The 20,389-nt window shown below is 39.2% G+C and overlaps 1 protein-coding gene across 30 annotated transcripts in view; it reads right to left on the bottom strand.

Moving 5' to 3' along the window:
- The window catches only part of Nrxn1 (neurexin 1), a 1,060,385-nt gene that overhangs the window by 70,898 nt on the left and 969,098 nt on the right, over positions 1-20,389 (bottom strand). Inside the window, exon 1 of one of the 30 annotated variants that reach the window (XM_036170804.1) lies at positions 15,537-15,590. The exons of the other annotated variants lie outside the window; for them this stretch is intronic. Coding sequence (XP_036026697.1) covers positions 15,537-15,575 — 39 coding nt within the window. The 5' untranslated portion in view covers positions 15,576-15,590. Of the gene's footprint in view, positions 1-15,536; positions 15,591-20,389 lie in introns of those variants that run through there. 30 annotated transcript variants of the gene reach the window in all.

Raw genomic sequence — 20,389 nt, 5'->3', positions numbered from 1 at the left:
CCTGCTGCACAGGGAGCCCTTAGGGACTGTGGCTGTGCATTTAGCTTCCTGCCTGTCTTAGTCACCTTTCTCATTGTTGTGACAACTCACCTGACATAAGATGTTAAGCAACTTAAGGAAGGAAAGGCTATTTGGTTCATAGATGAAGGGGGACATACAGTCCATCAGGGCTTATAGCTGAAGGGGGCACATACAATCCATCATGGCAAACAGTTAAGTGGGGATATATACAGTCCATCAAGGCTCATAGTTAAATGGAGTACACACAATGCATTATTGTTCACAGTTGTTCACAGGGGTACATATAGTCCATCATCACAGGGAAAACATGACAGGAGGATCGTGAGGCAACTAGCTGGTCTCATAGTGATCATAGTTATGAAGCAAAGAGAGAAGTTTGTACCCATCATTTCTCCTTTATATTCAGTTCACAGCCCCAGCCCAAGAAACTAAGCCCCATATATTTAGGGTGGTCATCTCACCTTAACTAACCTAAATCTAAAACTCCATGCAGATATGCTAGATATTCCTTTCCGTATTTGAAATCTCATCAATTGACAATCAGTTGGGTTAACTACCAAGCTGCCTACTAATACAGAGGCCTTACTGTAGTTTGGTTCCCTGTGAACCACCTCTTCACACATTCCTTCTTCCTGGCATGATGTGTGTGTAACTCTCTTTTCCTTCTCTTCTCATAGGAGTCAGCCCTCTCCTTCTACCACTCATTGCTAATCTAAGTGAGCTATTCCCACTGTGTCAAAGATCACAGTATGGATGAATCCTGCACTGGAATTTTAGACAGATACTTCTTAAAGGTCAATGTGCTACAGCTAAGCTTGTTAAAAGGCAGGTTCTGCAGGCTTCTGGGTGCTTCTGGAATGGGAACTGAAGTGTGATGTTTCTGACCACATCCAAGGGAAAGATTTCATGGTGATTCTTGGAACAAAGGAGAAGCAGTCTATTGGTTAATCACATGCTTTTAGACGATCTACATCTAAACTAAAGGCAAAGTGCTCTGAGGAAGGTTTAAGGACCACCTTCCAGAACTTGTCCTACAATGTAGAATACAGATGTAGTTAGAGTTTTCCTGCCTGGCCCAGTCAGGACAAATCTCTCTTACCCACCAGTCCCACAGTCGCTCAGACCCAACCAAGAAAGCACACAAAAACTTATATCGCTTACAAACTGTGTGGCCGTGGCAGGCTGCTTGTTATCTACCTTTTCTATCTTAAATTAACCCATTTCTGTTAGTCTATACTTTGCCACATGGCTTGTGGCTTACCAGTGACTTTACATGTTGCTTTTCATGGTGGCGGCTGGCGGTGTCTCCCCAGCCTTCTACTTCCCAGAATTCTCTTCTCTCTTGTCCCGCCTATACTTCTTGCCTGGCCACTGGCCAATCAGAACTTTATTTACACAGAGCAATATCCACAGCACTTCCCCTTTTCTTTTTTTTTTTTTAAAGGAAGGTTTTAACTTTTACATAGTACAATTACATATAACAAAACAATTATCAAGCAAGAATTACAGTTACAATATTAAAGAAGATATCCTATCTATCTTATATTTGTGAGTCTAAGGTTTTATATTTAACTTATCTTTTATCATAACTGAAGAAATTATAATTATCTAGTCTTCAACCACATCAAAGACCTCAGAAGGATATAATATTACCTGAGAACCGGGAGAAGGATGTAAACATTTTTCAGGAAAAGAAACACATAGACCAGTTCTGTAAACAGTGGCAATTCAGAAGTGGCCCATTTTCAAATACTATATATCAGTTAAAAGCCTCCCCTCATGACAGACATCCATAACAACATTGGCCAAATGAAGTATAGTCCAGATTTCACAGAGACATGGGCTTCTGCCTCCTACAGACACAAGACGGCCATACTGTCTGTAAACAATATAAGTTTCTGTGTGCTTTCTTGGTTGGGTCTGAGCGACTGTGGGACTAGCGGGTAAGAGAGATTTGTCCTGACTGGGCCAGGCAGGAAAACTACAACTACATACAGACGTAAACTTAATCTTGCTATATTTAAAATAAATTCTTTATCAATAAGCCTATTATCCTCCCCAATCACACATGCACATCTCTCCTCTCTGCACCCATGCAGAACTTAATTTCTGCCTCTCTTAGGGAGCTATGGTTTTAAACATTTGTGTTATTGAGGTATAAGTGAACTACCATGACTTGGTCCAAGAAGGACCAAGATTTACATATTCTGTTCTTCTTGACACTGTCCTGCTAAAATCTTTTCTTCAGTAAGTATAGAGATAAAGTAATTAAAAGCTATAATGTTCTTCTCATATCTTCTCAGGTTTTGTTGTTGTTGTTTTTTGCTTTGCTAATATATTACATAAGTAATCAGGAATGAAGCATCATTGTAAAACTTGATGGGGTCAATTTCTAGTGACCATTCAGCATTTTCTCCTAATTCTATACACATCCTTTTCCAACTCACTCTTTCCTTCTGCCCCCACACTTACTAAAGTAAACACACACACATACATACACACACCTGAATATTTATCATCTTCATATTCTAAAGCCTTTTTTTAAAGGAGGTTCTGGAGTTGGTTAATACTAAAATATAAATGACAGACTATAGTTTAAAGACTATTCGCTAATCACATCTTTTATCTAAATGTCTTACAGAAATTGAATTCTACAATGAATATAATGAATGAGACTGTTGGAGATGACTTTTGGACTTTAAAAGATAAAGTAAAAGTGGAAGTATCCTGAATGCCTCCATATGCTGTCAACAGTGAATTCTTTTCACCTAATTGCTAGTTCACAGTTTTCCTGCACCAGGGCCAAGAGTCTCTCCTTCAAGATAAACTGCTTCTGGTTGAATTTTAACAACTAACGCACATAGAAGATTCCCACTGTAAAGCGCTATCTGTAAGCCAGCCAAGGCTAAGGCAGGACAAACACAAAAATCAATGTGGCAGCTCATTTAAATCTACATTGTGCTTTCCTCCTCCAATGGCAGATAGGATTTATTATGCAGTTAGGAAAGAATAAAAACAAGAACCCCAATTCCATTAAACATCTGCATAAGGCAGAGATGATTCAAATATTTAGGTCACTTTATCAATGAAGGCTGACACCAGGAGAGCATTTGGGTTAATGTGAAGCAATATCCATTTTGCTAATTCAATCAGCACACGCATCTGCTACTTACCTCACACCTTTAACCAAGTCAGTCTTTACCGACACGCAATTGTTAATATAATAGACCACAGGTGCTCAGAGACAAAGCTTGAAGGTAAGACTGGCAGTCCACATGAGGCGAGGTGGGTACACACATAGCCCGCTCTATATCAGATCTCTCTAGCTTATCTAAGAAGTAAACAACTCTAGATGGTATTCCACAGAACCAGAGCCATTTCTTTCCATCACAGATGCCAACCTGATGAAAACCATGCAGTTGGTGTGTGCATTTACAGTTCCTGAGCTGCAAGACTCTCCACCAGGAAATGGCTTGGTATCACTCAGAAATCTAAGCACAGGGAAGGTAAACAGGGTGCTCTTAAGCCAGGCTGTACTATGGCTGGGGTGCAGAGAAGTCTGCAACAGAATCAACTTCCTGCCTTTGCTTCTCCATCCTGCTGCTTCTCCATCCTGTTGCTCAGTTGCAAAGCCAGACACCTGGACTGCAGATGGGTAAAAGCCATAGCGCTGGGACTGTCTTTCTATAGCAGAACAAACCAAGTCAATTAGCCCTTATTCTTGAGAGGGGGTGAGTGGTGCTTGTTGTACTTATCTTACAGATCTCAGAACATGATCACCACAAGTCTCACAAGCCCAACCTTGGAGCCCAAAAGACTTGCATTTGAGTTCCATACCAAGAAACTTTGTTCTGTGGCCACAGTGATTAGCATTTCTAAGTTCTTTGTTTTCGTCACAAAGCATAAGGGCAGCCTCTATTCCATAGAGAAGTTGTAGCGTAAATAAAATAACATTTATAAATTGCTTACCAAAGTGACTAGTCAATAAATAGTAGTTATGACTACTTCCATGGAAGGCAATCATATTCAAGTGCAAATTTTATGAGTGCTTTCAGTATGTCTGAAAATTAAAGTAATGAACTGGATGCATGCTAAAGTTCTATAATCACTAGAGGCTTAAATGAATTTAAATACGTGAAGCACTTAAGGAAAATTGTAAAAGAGCAAGCTATTATTATAGCGATAGTTAACGTGCAGAGACTCTGCTGTCTGTTATCTGTATATATCCCTCTTCTACAGATGACTAGTTGTCCTTTGAACAAGCCGGTTGAACTCTGCCTCAGCTTAATCATTCATGACTTAAAAATGATAATAGCAGAAGTTATTGATGAGATTGGTGTACAAATTAATTATTTAATAGTTATAAATGAGATTGGCTTATATGTTCCAAGCACTATTTAAACATTAAGCATTTTCTTAAAGACTTATTTATTTTTACTTCAAATGTATGTGTGTTTGCTTTACATGTTTGTGTGTGAACCATGTGTGTGTTTCCACACATTTTTAAAAATGCTACATGTGCTAATGCTGTATAGCCTTTGAGTGGTTGCCAATTGACAACTCGTAACCCAAGTCTTTCAGGACCCTCCCCCTTTAATTGTGGGTGGGATCTCTGACTGACTAACGGCCAGTCATAAGCCCAAGTGCCACTTCCTTTTTTTAGGTCACACTCTAAAGACAGTCTTAGGAGATGCAGTGGGAAACTTCTAGGAGCCTTGACAAAGCAATTGGTTAATATACAAACTGCTGATAGAAAGGGCCAAAGATGAACTATGGAAACTTTAGATTTTGCTCACATCCATGAGGGTTTGAAGAGAGCCCTAAGCTCCAGAAAGGACACATGGACTGCAGTCTTTGGGGAGCTAAGCCCTTGACTAAGCCTTCCTAGATTTCAGATTCAGGCCAGCAGTGGATGACCACCATGTGTTGCTCAAGCCTTAACAAATACTCATTGTAGAGTGTTGCATCAAAACACAAAATCAATCTATATCTCCCTTGTCTAATTCAGAGAGCCCTTGGGAAGATGCAAAAACGTGGATTTTTCTCAGTTCTTGGAAATCATTTTCCTGACACCTAATTGTACTGAGCAATGTGGGCACAGAGTTAACTCTAGGCTGGAGAGACCTGGTTCATCCAGGGACTCTGTCAGTCTGTTGTAAAATACCCTGAGGAGCGAGTGCTGTAACTCTGGGCTAGTTGTCTCAGAAGGGCTTTAATGGAGTCTACCTTTCATGAATGGCAAGAGGATTAGGAAGCCAGGGAAGTTCCTTTCCCAGCTTTAAATTCCAGATCTGAATTTTTGTGACAAGGCTGAATTGAAAAGAAGCCTTTTTGAGAGTGGAAAGGGGTGATGGAAATACTTGTTTATTAACACAAACATTTCGTATGGATTGCTAACAAAACTTCTCCTGTATATACCAGCTTTGTGACCAGCTCCCATTACCTTTTCCTTGTTGGCCTACCTTCCCAGAGAACAAGTGATGGAGAGGTCTATGTAGCCTTCCGGCTTGGCTCATGGTTGGTTGTATGGCTAAAAATGATAAAGATGAGTTAATATAGCTCAGTGCTTACAGGCCTCAAAGATAAGAGCTGAATAAGAATGAATAATAAGTAAAAATAAAGTGCAAGGGCAGAATAAATTAAAGATACTGATGTTACAAAATCATCAAATGGGCATGTGGGCAGACCCTGAAAGGCACCGAAGTTCTTTACCGCATCAGCAGCTACAGCATGTTGCATTTTAAAGTGTGAGCCTGCTTACAGTTAGAGTTACAGCAAGAGAGCCAGAGACTTGGAGGATGAGAAAGAAATCAGCTTTTACTCTTGTAGTCAAATCCCATGTGATAATCACGACCCTTAGAGTTCTGAAGAGAAATCTGAGTAGGTAGAAGGGAGGGTTCTTATATTCCCGACTGGCATCTGCTCCTGTAACAGGATGGGATAGAGAGGAGGCACAAGAGCCATTAAGATTAACATTTTTATTGCCTCTTTGTTTGAGGTGAGGAGTAGAGTGAGATGAGGGGGAAGAAGGAGGAGATCTTGTGGTGATATACTGTGTTCCCTAATAAAATTTGCCTAAAGATGAAAGGACAGAACAAGCCACTAGATTAAACTCAGAGGCCAGACAGAGGTGGCACATACCTTTAATCCTAGCACTTGGGAGGCAGGGATCTCTCTGGATCTCTGTGAGTTCAAAGCCACCCTGGATGGACTACATGAGATTGACTCAGTCTAGGAGAGAAACAGAGCCAGGCAGTGGTGGCACACACCTTTAATCCCAGCACTAGGAAGGAAGTGATATCACTGGGAATGGGTAGAGAAAGGTACATAAGGCATGAGGAGACAGGAACTAAAGCCTTATTTGGGTTGAAGCTCTTTCAGCTGAGGCTTTTTCAGGCTGAGGAGTCCTAGAGGTAAGATGTGGCTTCTTCCTTTGTCTCTCTGACCTTTCAGCGTTTACCAATATCTAGTACCGGGCTTTTTATTAAAAGACCATTTAACAATTCAAGTTACATCCGATGCCCAGAGGTAGTGGTGGTGGCTCGTTCTGTCCTCTGCTCTTCAGGTAAATTTTATTAGGGTACACAATATATCACCACAGGATCTGGGAGGAGATGGGGTCAGGGGAACCATGATCAGAATGTATTGTATGAAAAAAAATGTCTTCAATAAGAAGATTAACATATTAGAGAATGGCATTGCAAAAGACTGGTTATCTTTCCCTCCAAAGCTAGCTCAAACAACAAACAACAATGCAGGAGAAAAGCCTCATGGTATATGATCTACAGAGTCCTATCCCAGCTCTCTTCTATTCTCAGAAGTGACTTTCTCCTTCCTAAATAAACCATCTCTGTTTCGACAATTATGCATATGTTCCTGCTCCAGTTCTTTGTCCTGGGATACAAGAACCTGGAAGTCTCAGCACGTGCCTTCTAGTTCCCAATCTATGTAGGCATAAATGGGCTACTGGCAAAAATCATCATGCAGTCCCACATTTCAGGACTCTAATTCTGGTCCAATTCCTTTTAATTTATGCATGAGAGATCAGAGGCTTGAGGAAGAGAGACAGCTTGTTAAGATTATACAGCTAGTTGCTTTCAACTTTGGAACATAATTACAAAAGGCAATTTGTACATTTGCTTATTTCTGTTAAGTATCTCTATTCATAATGCTAAACACGAATTTTTGCTACTTCAAAAGCTGTTTTAGTTCTTAAATTTGCGATGTCTGTTACATTTCACCAGTGTGAGGAAATGAGTGTGTCTAATCTTGTCAATGTAATATTTATTCTCAATTCCTGTTATATCTATCCCCTCTTATTTGAAAGTTGATAAAATCTGTTGGCAAGTCTCTTGGAGCTGCAAAGTAGGAACTTTGCAGACTACTCAATACAAATGGGCTCAGGAACCCTTCTCAAAAACTGATGGGCCTTTTTGTTTCTTGTTTAACTCAAGTTTTCTGAACTCTTTTGTGAATTTCAAAGATATTACTTTTTACACTTATGTTTTAAAATTCCCAAGCCACAACACAGTGATGTTTCTGTATCACACTCAAACATATATTTTCAGTATTCCATGAGAGCCACAAGTAAGATAGGAAGACCAGTTTTATAAGATGACATTGTGGATATAAAACAGATCAAGGGCAGACAGAATCTGGAAGGTGCAATAATTAGCTTCTTCTTCACTCAAAAGTCAACCGTTTTCATTTAGAAATGACAACAGTTTAGACAATAAATTCTACTTTGAGAAATAAAAATGTAAAACATTAATGCAATGATTACAATTGTTTTGAGATCTAATGACAAAGCCATGGGGTGTGAAAAGGTATGAGGCTTAGGCACAATGTACTGCTAGTGGAAAAAGTTGACACTGGTGGTGAGTCACAGGGAAAAGACATTGGAGACAGGCAGGTGTCATTCACATATGTCATAGTTTATTTCAAGGAACATGGCCAGCATCAACTCTTCAAACTCAGATGGATATTTTGGAAATCCTCTTGGAGATGAGGACTCTTTCGTTTATGATGAACTAGTTGTTATCCTTCTCAAGTTTTTTCAACTTTTGAGATTCCGCAATGAACTTACTTAACTCCCTGGACATAGAAACATATGCATGTAAGATACAGTTATCTAGCCAGTGTGGTGTCTGTCTGTGTGTGGTTTGCCCAGGTGGTGGAAGTTGCTGTGGTTTCCTTGAGACTACTGGGGTTCCTGGCACTCCAGACTTCATGGCTGATGAAGTGGGGGCTCTAATACTAAATCTTGCTTTGTTCATTTAGGTTTCTCTCTCTGGACATCCATAGACTTCTTCAAAGCTTTCTCTTTCTTACCCTCCTTTTCTTTCCTCCTTTGCCTCTTAAAACAATAATCTGAAGAGAGGCAGGGGTACCACATACTATTTGTGGTTAGAACAGAGTGTCCAATTGGACACAATTAATTATAGTCTAGTCAGAGGATGTTAATGATTAAATTTCTGTCATCGTGTCTATCAAACACTGTGGCTGATTGTTCATATCCATTCTCTATTACATGCATTTAGTTTAAGTACAAATCACAGTAACTTACATCTTTTTAGGAGAGAAGGAGGGGTCTAAAGGTTATTGCTCATCTTATCACTAAAACCAAGAAATCTCCGAATTCCATAGATTATGGCTTAATGAGATGATTGTTTGAATGTGAAATCATGAAGATACCACAGTTTAGACCACATTGAGCAATCTACTGTCCTACAGATGGGTACTAACCCAAAGCGTGCCAGAAAGAAATTAAAGAGTTACCAAGGGCCAGGTCAAAGGATCTCCCAAACATGGCTGTCCTCTGCTAAGATAGAGGAGGAGACTGGTCAGAGGAACTGAACAAAACTGGACGCTACGCAGAACAAGGACACAGAACACTGTGAAAGCAGAGATTGTCTTAGAAGAGAATGCTTTCAGAAAGTGATGACAGGCTTCCTGGTATATGAGAAAATTGCAAGTGCATCCTCTGGGATGGCTTTCAATCATTTTCTTTCTGCTAAATCACCATGTGTCCATAAGCCATTAGTATCACTGCCTGTCTGCACAGCTGTGAAAGGTCTCCTTACTGGGGTCCACAGCCCTCAGACTTCACACTACTGAATGTTTCATTCATTCTACACCAATATTTCCCCTACCTCATTCAGTCTTCCTTCCCTTTTCCTTTCTTCCTTTTCTCTTTTCTCTCTCCCCTTTTCTTCTATGTAGAGCCTCCCTATGTAGCCTGAGCAGTCCTGGATACCCCTGCCATGACATGTTATTTAGTGCTGAAATTACAGGTGTTCATTCATGACCGTACCCAGCTACTTTAACCCTAGAGAGAATCACTTCATATTGCTGCAAAGAAATGAACACAGAAAACAAACACAGAAGTAAATATTTTCAGAATTTCCAATCGCTTAGAAAATTCAAATCCAACCCCCTTTTAATTCTCTCTGAACACTTGCCTATTTATTTCCCTGCATTTCAATGGCTTTTAGTGTGAGACTCTATGGTTTTCAAAAGACCATTTGTGGGTCCTAGTGAGGTGGCTCAGTTGGTAGAGTACCTGCTGTACAAACAAGAGGGCCTGAGTTTGGATCTTCAGCACCTGTATAAAAAGCTGGGTACAGTAACATGTTCTTGTAACCCCATGGCTGGAAACATGATGGTAGGGCAATCCATTGAGTTCATTGGCTAGCTGAAGTGATGAGATCCAGGCTTAGTGAGAAACTCTTTCTCAAAAAAATAAGATTCAGAATGAATGAGCAAGAAATCTGACACTGATTTCTGGTTGCTCCAGGTGCTCACACACACATTTGGCATGTCTAGAACCACAGGCTTTTGTTCAAGCTAAAACCTCCACCCAAGATAATTTTCTGCTACTTCTCCACCTGGTAACAATGTTTTTGTCCAGTCAGAGATACTACTTCTTTGATCTGTTAGCTTTCCTGGGATACACTTTCTACAGTGGAGAACTTCTTGAAAATATTCCTCGTATGTATATTGATAAAATTACATGACAAATACATTTATACAGATATGGGAATTACACCTTAATTGTCTCTGGCCTCATCAGTGACTAGGATTATTTTCACACAAGATGGATATCCTCAGCTCACCCCATTTCTCTGTGATGCCTCCTTACTGCCTTCTGCTCCTCCTCTGCTACCAACAAGAACCAAATGCAGATTTTATCAATGTTCCTTTGCTCTCACCATCTTCTTACTAGCCTTACCTTCCTTCTAACTTCTATTACCTCCTTCTTGAACTGCTGTGATTACTTCTTAGCTGTCACTGCACTTCCTGTCTCCCTTCTTAGACTATTCTGCAACCAGATGATGGAGTCATTCTGCCAAAGTGTAACTGTAATTTCACTCCACGACTTAAAAATGGCTAATACTTGCAGAACAAGCCCAACCCCATCAACAGGCGCACCCTCCTCTGCCTACAGTCCTTACACACTTTAGCTACACATCCTCCCTTTGTGCCCACCACATGCCCGTTGTTCCTTGAATCATCCTGTGGAGCCTCTACTCTTTCCTGAGCTGATTTAAGTTCAACATGTCTGCTTGTTGATATGTCTATCTTTTTGGAAACAAAGGAAACATTTTTCCCTGTAATTAATACTTTGAGTTTGTAATTTCAACTTTTCGCTAATGTAGCGTATTTGTGGTGTTGTTAAAAGACTACTAGTCTACTTAGCCATTATTCATATAGCAAAATATATTCTTCATTAAAAGCTGTCATTGAGGATAAATCTGACTTTATCCTTTGTTTCTGACTTTAGATCATACCCAATAAAGGTAACAAACACTCAAAATAGATCATACCTAATAAAGGTAACAGATACTCAACAAAAGTTTGTTAAACATGTAAGAAGGGCTAAAACGTTTTTATAATCAGCACAGTTTAAATATAGTTTAAGATGCCCCATAAAGCTACTTGAGTAGAGAGAGCAGGGAAATACCAATGAAGAATGCCAATGTGAATTAATTTCTCTGTTGAAATTTTCCCAGAGGTCTGCCCTGAGAAGATTTCTCCCAGAGTCCTGGGGAAGACGCTGCAGCCGGCGTGGGGGTGATCTGAGGGAAAAGAATCTAAGTACACGAGGTTCTTTCGTCCATTTATTTTACTCCTCTGAGATTAAATTCTATCTACACAGCATTATTTCTATTCTTATATATAGCTCCTCTCTGTCCCTTCTCTTCCTGTCCTCTCATAGCCCTAACTAAGCTCTTCTGCTATTGATCTCATCTTCGTCCTCCATTCCTCCATCCCCCATCTTTCATTCCTCTCCTATACTCTTGACCTGACTCAAATCCACCTTACTCCTCAGGCCAAGACACTAACTCAGAGTCAGGAATACTGCCCCAGTCTTCTCTTGCACCTGGTTATGCAGAAACCCTTTTGTTCCTAGTCAATAGCTCTGGGATGACTCTAGGCCCGAGGGATGGTCTGAGCTTCATTTGCACAAGAAACAAGGCAATGCATGTGCATACCACCTGTCTCCTAAGCCTAGGAGACATTTCTGTAGGGGTGTTATCTACCTCAGATCAGCAGGAGGTCTGAGAAGCTTATACTTTTGGCCATACAGCCTAGGAATATGAGGGCACAAGAAATAAATAGCAGGAAACAGCTGATATATTAAAAGCCGAATAACATCAAATATTTCTTGGTATTTGACTTCTCCTCTAGAAGGATTCCTTGATATTCTAGGTCTAGCTTTATCATCTACAGCCGAATCTCTATTTCATATTCTTGCGGCCTGCAGCATTTCTCTTTATCTTTGTTCCTTTCTTTCTTTTCCTTTTGCATTTTAAAAATGCATACTACGTGTGTGTGTGTGTGTGTGTGTGTGTGTGTGTGTGTGTGTGTGTGTGTTTGTAAGAGGACAATTTGCTTCTGTTGCTTTACTCCACCTTCTGTAGGGTGGGTGCTGAGGATCAAACTGAGTTGTATGAGTTGTACGGCTTGGCGTCAGGCCTTTACCTACAGAACCATTTCATCTGACTCAATGGGAATCTCTGTATTAGATGGTCAGCAGGATGACTGACCTTGAAAGTTCCTTGCACGTGTAAGTTTCTGGGTTATCAAACAGGAAAGAGGAGAAATTTACTCTAAACTTGTAATAGCTGGATATGAAAGAACACAGAAAATGCAAACATATTTTCTTATACATCCAAGAGGCTGAACCTCAAGTGACACCAGCCTTCTTGAAGGACACCCTAATGAAGCTAACAAAAGCATCTTTAGATGAGCCTCAAATATCTTCATTATATTAAGACAAAGTGTGAAATAATCTCCTTTTCTAATGAAAAGAGTACACTTTTGTGAACTGAAAGGAAATTTAAACTAGCCATTATTCTTACCTTTAAAGCATTGCAAACATGTAATATGTACAGGGTTATACATTTTTGAATTGCTTGGGTTTCTTGTGATGAAAACCTGGTCTGTAGTGCAGCAATTGGAAAGGTAGTGGGGCTGCAAGTGGTAGAACTTTCTGCAAACATAGGGGGTGCTATTCTTTTTATTTATTTATCTATCTATCTATCTATCTATCTATTTATTTACTTATTTTGGTTGAGACAGGGTTTCTCTGTGTAGCTTTGGTGCTTGTCCTGGATCTCTCTCTATAGATCAGGCTGGCCACAAACTCACAGAGATAGACCTGGCTCTGCCTCCAGAGTGCTGGGATTAAAGGTGTGTGCCACTGCTGCCCAGCAGGGGTGCTATTGTTGGAAGGAGTTGACTTAGTTCTTGGGTGCACCTGGAAGAGTTGGTTATCGTAAAGAGCAACCCTGGTCCCTGGTGTCCTGCTTTGCCATGTGACCACTCCTTTTTTATAGGCATTTCTACTATAATACTCCCTGTCATTTGACTCAACCAAAAAGTCCCTTACTAGAGTTGAATCATTGCCAGCACCTTTAAACTACCAGAACCACAAGCTAAAGAAACTTTTCAGGAAGTATTCCAATCCGAATATTTTGCTGTAGTTAACAGAAAATGTTGTAATATATTCATTTTTCTTGTCAAGTAATTCTAGCTTTAAAAAATATAGTTTTTTATTTTACCTACTGTGTGTGTGCCACAGCATACATGTGGAAGTCAGAGGATAACTTGTGGTATTTGGTTCTCTCCTATTATGTGTGCCTCGGAGATTGAACTCATGCCATCAGGCATGGAAGAAAGTGATTTAAGCCATTTAGCCATCTTATTGGTCAAAAACTAGCTTTGTTGTGAAGTTTAGATGATAGCCCCAAGAACTCTAGCAAAAAGCTGATGAAAGACATTATACTCTATAAATCTTATCAATAGATTAGGCAAGATTTTCACAAGTTAAGAGACTCACCTCATCGATTATATTTCTCCAAGTCTATAGAAACTCTTTAAAAGGAGATTCAATGTTTTAAGTAGCATCAGTCAACCACAATGACCAGCTTTCTCTTTCTTCTTCTTTTGGGACAGGGTCTCATTATGTCACCTTAGCTGTCCTCAAACTCATAGGCTGACTTCAACCTCACAAGAATCCACTGCCTCTACCTCAATAATGCTTGAATTAAAGGCATGTGACACCTTATCAGACTAAGCACATTTTCTAAGTGAGTTGTATTTAGGATAACACCGACAATGAGCAAGAGTCTTTGGCCCTACCATAAATATGGTGGGAAGATCATAATTTAGGTGATGGAGAGAGCATGTGAGAATTAAATGACCTGAGTTTGTTTCTTCTCCATGTTCCTCAGGGTGATTAACTTCCTTTAGATGTAGAGAGGCTCATGATTCAAAAGTTCAAAGGCATGCAGAAAGCATGGGAGTTAAGATTGAATGAATTTTCATTCTTTCATTTCACACTGACCTTGACCTGCAAGCCCTTTTAGGGAGGAATGAAATGACTGGATTCTTTTAGTTCTTTCCACCTACAAGAATCTAGAAGGAGACATTAAACACCATAGCAAACAGGCACACAGTAAATCTGATTAACTGGCATGACCTTGCATTGTGGAATCTAAAGTCCCTGTCATAATTCAAAACAATCAAGGACCAAAATGTTCAAAGTTCTCTATATGCATAAAAGGGTAAAGAACATTGTGCTTCAGACTGGGGACTTTCTGGTCCTGAAGCAACAAGATTACTCCATCGAACAGGAGCCATAATAGTATTAGGGTGTAAGCATGTATGTTTGCTGTTGGTATTGCCAGCTTTCATTATGAGGTTTTCAAGAGAGCTGATGCATTTCTTTATAAAACATTAATGACATAAAATGTCTTTGTAAGTAAGCAAATCACTGTGAGTCTGAAAACCCACGATGGTTTCAATCAATATCCTACAGCTATCAACTATTACTTTCTCCCAACTGTTTAATGAACAACTGAGAGTTTAGCTGCAGGTTTTTCAGAGTTTTTACAAGTTTTCTCTATGTGAACAGTATGACAGACAACAGCCAGAAATGTATGATTTGTACCTCGACCCAGGAGTGACCACAATTCCTAAGGATCTCTTTTGCCACCATCATGTGGCTACTGAGTATAAAAGGTTTCAAGAAAGATACAAGATTGACAAGTTTCAAGGATCTTGCTCAGTGAACATTAAATACTAACCCTCCAGTTCCTCTGTTGATGAGGGCTAGAGATACAGTAGTACTGAGCCTAGAAGTCCAACAAATCATTTGCTTGAAATGTATTTGCTGGAGGGAAGCACCCCACCTTGAATTTAATGACTCTCCCAGCCAAGGCAAGTTGTCCTTTGCACTTTCCCATGCAATCCCTGGATATACTTCATCCTTTGGAAATGCAAAGAACCCTGCCCAGAACATTACGCCTCTGCAGAGAAAATTGCCGTTGTACACAATTAGCATATTTACTAAGGTTTGTCATTACTTTTGGTAATTAAATTCATACAAAGAGAGAGACATATCCAATTCAAGACGATTACACCCTACAATAATACAATCATAATGGTCGCTTGACAATTATTAAAATATATCAAATTCTTCCTTACAGTAGAAGTATTTGCCAGAGCAGCTTCTGAATAAGATCATTGCAGTGTTTTCTGTTTAAATATGTTTTTCTGTACAGAGAATTATAATTACATTTGCATAACTACTATAATCAATGTAGAATCATGGCTGAAATTTTTGTTCTCTAAATCACTATTCTTTTTAGGATTTCAGGAGTTCTGAGGCCTACTTGGGCTTGTGGACTGCTATTTTAGTTTGTAATAGGATAAATATAGTTTTATCCCCTCTTTGTATGAATAAAACATCCTAGAAACAGCACAGAATAAAAGCTACATTGCGTAATTTTGGTCTTCAAAGAGACTAGGCTTTAATTTACAAGATCATTTTTCATCTAAAACAATCAAACAAAACACACACACACACACACACACACACACACACACACACACATATGAAAAAAACCTCAGTAAAATCACAAAAGTATAATAAAGGAGATTCATATGACATACACTCATGTGAGATGGGAAGCAAACACCTTTATGTTTCAATACCCTGTACTTACTGAGGTTAGTTGGTATGGCTGAGATAATTTCTGTCCCATTTCCAGACAACAAACCAGTGATTTCTTTAGAATGTTCTCCTTTGCTTCAGTTGAATTTAACAGTCTACTTGGGTACCTGATCTTTCAGTCATATTCATTTTTTATAAGTCAAATCAGATCTGAGGAAAATAATAAGCACACCTAAAATAAAGAATCTGCCACCAGCCTTTTCAAACCGTGGAACAAAACAAACTTCTCTATGACCAGACTGCCGAGAATGCCAACCAAGACCCTCCTGACAGCATCTGCGTGGGCATAGCTCAGGAAGGCAGATCCAGGCACAGCCCAAGTGTTCCAAAATCTAGTTAGTCTCTGATCCTGCTGCAAGCTGTTTTTGGTTACCAGCTAGCTCCTCAAGGCAATAATATCCCCAGGGACCAGAGCAGAGCAGAGTAAGTTCTCAACAGCAAAGCCACTGTGTATTTCCTGCGAGGCACACGATGAAGTCACTCTAGGAAGAAACTCTAAGGCATTGCTCAAACACAAGATTTCAGGCTCATATCCCATACAAAGATGCCGAACCTACTTCAATCTTTTCACAGTTTCCCTATTTTGGAAGATCTGGAGTCTTGCTAAAAATTGCACAGGAACTGTTTTAATGACCAATTAATTCAGATTGACAGATACACAAAAATAAACATGCTCAGTGTGTTTATTTCAGTATATAACCAGCAAGGGTCACATGGATACCCAAAGGCATATACATGGAGTTGAGGAGGGAAACTGAGATAAATGAAAGATATGTTAGCCTCATATGGATGAGTGTTCTTGAGTTTGTTTACATGTGAACAACAGAGCAACAGAGCCCAGCAGGATGTTTGTGTTTATATCACACACACACACACACACACACAAACACACACACACACACACACACACACACACACACACACACACACACACACACACGAGATTCTTCATTACTTATACACATGTCAACTTGCACACATCTAGAAAGCATGGGGAGCTCTATAGGAGAGCTCCACAGATGCTCTAGATACAATCTTATTTATAAGATATATAAATCCAAAGATAGCATTCTTACAACTCCCCTCTTTTTTGGTGGGTATTTCAAGACAGGGTGCCACTATATTGCTCTGGCTGTCCTGGAACTCACTATGTAGACCAGGCTGTCCTTGAACAGACAGATTTTCTGTCACTGTCTCCCAAGGGCTGATTTTAAAACCAAGGGCTGATTTTAAAACCATGTGCCACTACACCCAGTGACAATTTCCTTCTTTTAAAGATGAGGAATGGTATTTTCTAGAAAAATAATATAAAACAAAAAAATCAGGTAAAGAATCTTAAAAGCTTTTAAGTGGATAGGTATTAAGTACATTCTAAAGTTTTTCCTTTTCTTTCCTCTCATTTTATGTAGATAAAAGTTATATATTAAATAGAAAATACACTTAGTACACAAAGAAAGGAATATACTTTGCATCACAAATCTTTAAAGTAGCCTGCTTGATTATTGCAGTTAACCCACAGGCTGGAGTGGGTTCAGTTCCTGACAGTGGTACTCCTGTGGGGACCGTTAGTGTTTATGACTTTGTCCTTTCCTACTATGGTATATGCATGTATGGAAAAGGACACAGAGCCCTTTCATAGTGAAGAAAACACACGTGTATGGAAAATAAACTCCACATTTGTCCATCAACGTGACTTCCACTGCAAAGCCACCTCAACAAGTCTCTCAGATTGTAATCTCATCACAAAGCATGACTTTTGTTTTATTTCTTTCCTATTATGTCATTTTAAAATGTATTTCAACATCAAATCTTTAAGGAGGAAACTTGTAAATACTCCAAAGGGGGTACCATTTTGGATTTTGCTTTTGGTTTTGATATGATTATGAAGAATAGCCTGATTAGATTTCTCATTATAACGTGTTTGTTCAACATTCTACATAAATGATTTTATTGGCTTTTTCAGTTCTCAACTTAAATGCTTCCTATAGAATGAATTTAGTTTTAGTCTTTGAATAGTTGGTCTGGTCCCCTTAGTTACAGAATTCTGTTTTAACAAAAAGGTTTCTAAAAGAACTTTGCTGTGCTGTGCCTTAACACCACATCCTACATTGATACAAATCCACAGAACAAGTATTTTCTTATTTACAGTTATATTGAACACTCGGCCAATACACACACTTGTTAAAGACCTCGTGTAAAAGCAGCTATATTCATTAGGTGTTGAGATGTCTTTACTGTTTCTAGTTCTTAGAATCTGAAGGGCCCACATTTGGAATTATGAGCTGGGTGGTTTTAAGGTTTGTTCTTGTGATCAGTGGCAAAAACTTGAGAAAAGGGAAAAGACTAATTGAGAAACAATGGGCAGCTTTTCTAAATGCAGGCACGGAACAGATGGAAAACATTCCCTGATGCTTACCTGAAGGAGACATGAAGGAAATATCGAGACTTGGTGCATACTTATTCAGAGAATGGTAGAGCTGAACAGTGGTTACAATGGTGGGAAAATCAGAAAAGGTACTAAGTAGAATAGATAATTTAAAAAGTACTTTAAAAAAAGAGCAGTGTGGATAAGCTGGAAGGAAGATAATTAGGCATGGCAGAACCCAGGTATTCAAGTGATAGCACTGGACACAGTAACAATGTGTGTGTAATCTAGAAGATTGTGGTTTGATGAGACCAAAGCTAAATGAAAACAGGGCTATGATACTACAATATGTTATAGTGTTGAGGTATTTGGGGTGATATTAGTCAGAGTAAATAAGTAGGTATTTATCAAGTGTAGTAATAACAAAATGCCACTAGAAGATTAGTTAGCAAAGCAATTAACCCTTGAATCATGGCCCTGTCCCATGTACTGGGTACTTACTGTGTTTTCTATACTATTCTAAGGATTTTCTGAATATCATTTTATAGAGTCTAAGATTTTTTATGGCAGAACTGACACTTAGGTTTAGACAATTCTTTGTTGTGGGGCTGTCCCATGTACTGCAGGGTCTTTAAAAGCACCCTTGACCCTGTTCATGAGCTTCCAGAACACCCATACATGATTCAAAGTTTTGACAACCAAAAAATATCTTTAGGCATTGCCAAATGGCCCCTGAGGACAATATCTCCCTAGGCCAGAACCACTGATTTATTCTTATCAATAAACTTTGGGACAAATTCATTAACCTTTAAAAAATTAACTCTGCTTTTTATAGATGAGGCATATAGATACAGTGTCAGTTGTCTAAAGTTCACAGTTGACAGGAAAGGAATAAATCCTGCCTCTGTACTCCAGTAACTTCTTTTCATAGCTTAGAATCTTAACTACTTGCTTCCTATGCTTTCCTATAATCTTCCTATAGAGGAACTTAGCACAGACCTTCATAACAAAACAAGTCATTTTTGACAAAGTATCAACATGCAGTGAAGCTTTATAATTTATTTATATTATTTCATTCATATTATTTTGGGTAATACTCTCATTGTGGCTCAGTCAGGATTTCTGTCTCATCTTTGACAATTTTCCCTGAGTCAAAGTTTCTGGATGAGTGAAATTTTAACAATGTGATCTACGTAATGCTAAAGAGATTCTGGCATACCTGACCTTAGATCAACATTATAACAGCGATTAGAATTTTTACTATCTCTTCATTTCTCCTGGGCTTTGGTTTCATAGGGGGAATAAAAAGCCCCGCCTTCCCCCAACTATAAAACATACAATGACTGAGGTATATCTGACACCAAGTATCCCATACTGTACAGAATCCCAATTGTCCTATACAAGAGGATACAGTCAGGACAGTTTCTGTTTATATCTGCTTCCTTCCCCTTTAATTATTGGTGAAAAGAAGGAAAATTACACTAGGAGCAGAGGATATGCCTTTTTTAAAACGGGCAGTGTCGCCATTACGGAAGGAGAGCTGCTCACCCTATCTTGCTGCAGAAGGCAGAGGCTGGAGTCACAGGGGGTTATGGGAATCATGTAGGATGGGTACCATCAAGGAAACAGACAACTCCGAATGATGGAGAGGATGGGTGAAATAAGAAACTTATTTATTATTGGTGTAACTCCTGTGGAAATAAGTGAGAAGGTTTCTCAAAAACCTAACGATGAAACCACGATATGACCCACTTTCATCCCTCTGTGGTGTATATCCAAAGGACTCTGTTGCCTATCAGAGAAATATTGCACAGCTATGCTTACAGTTGCATTGTTCACAACAGCAAGGAAATGAAGCCAGCCTAGATGTTCAGTGAGAGAAGAATGGATAATGAAAATATGGTGTATATGCACAATGGAATTTTATTAAGTAGTAAGGAAAAAATGAAAATTATAGGGAAATAGATGTTTCTGAAAAGTATCACATTAAGAGATGTTTCTAGAAGTATCACATTAAGTAAAATAATGCAGATCCAAAAAGACAAATAGCACATGCTCTGTCATACATGGATCCTAAATTGCACATTTGCATGTATGTACACATGAAGGATGAGTGTGGCTGTGAAACTAGAGAGAGGGCCAAGGAAGTGAGAAAGGGCAGGAAGGGTAAGGGAACATACCTGAATGAAAATGGAAAAAGGTTACGGGGGTGGTGTGTGCTCAAGGTCCAAGTTGGACACTGGGATGGGGAGAAAATGGGGTAGGAAAATCCACAAAAACAAATTTTATTTGAAAATTCCACAATGAAACCTAATATTGTGTATGCTCTTTAAAATAGTAAGTTCATACTTTAAAAAAAAGAAATGGTATGAAATGTCCATGGACTCCCCTTGCTGAGAAGATGAACTGAGATTGCTGATGAAGAAATCCTGAGTCATGGAGGGAGCCTGGCTTACATGTAAATGGCTATGGAAGGTCCT

This window comes from Onychomys torridus, chromosome 21 (genome assembly GCF_903995425.1).
Source record: "Onychomys torridus chromosome 21, mOncTor1.1, whole genome shotgun sequence".
Taxonomy (NCBI): domain Eukaryota; kingdom Metazoa; phylum Chordata; class Mammalia; order Rodentia; family Cricetidae; genus Onychomys; species Onychomys torridus.
Note: the sequence above shows the minus strand (reverse complement) of the source record. Positions and strands in the feature narration are given on the sequence as shown.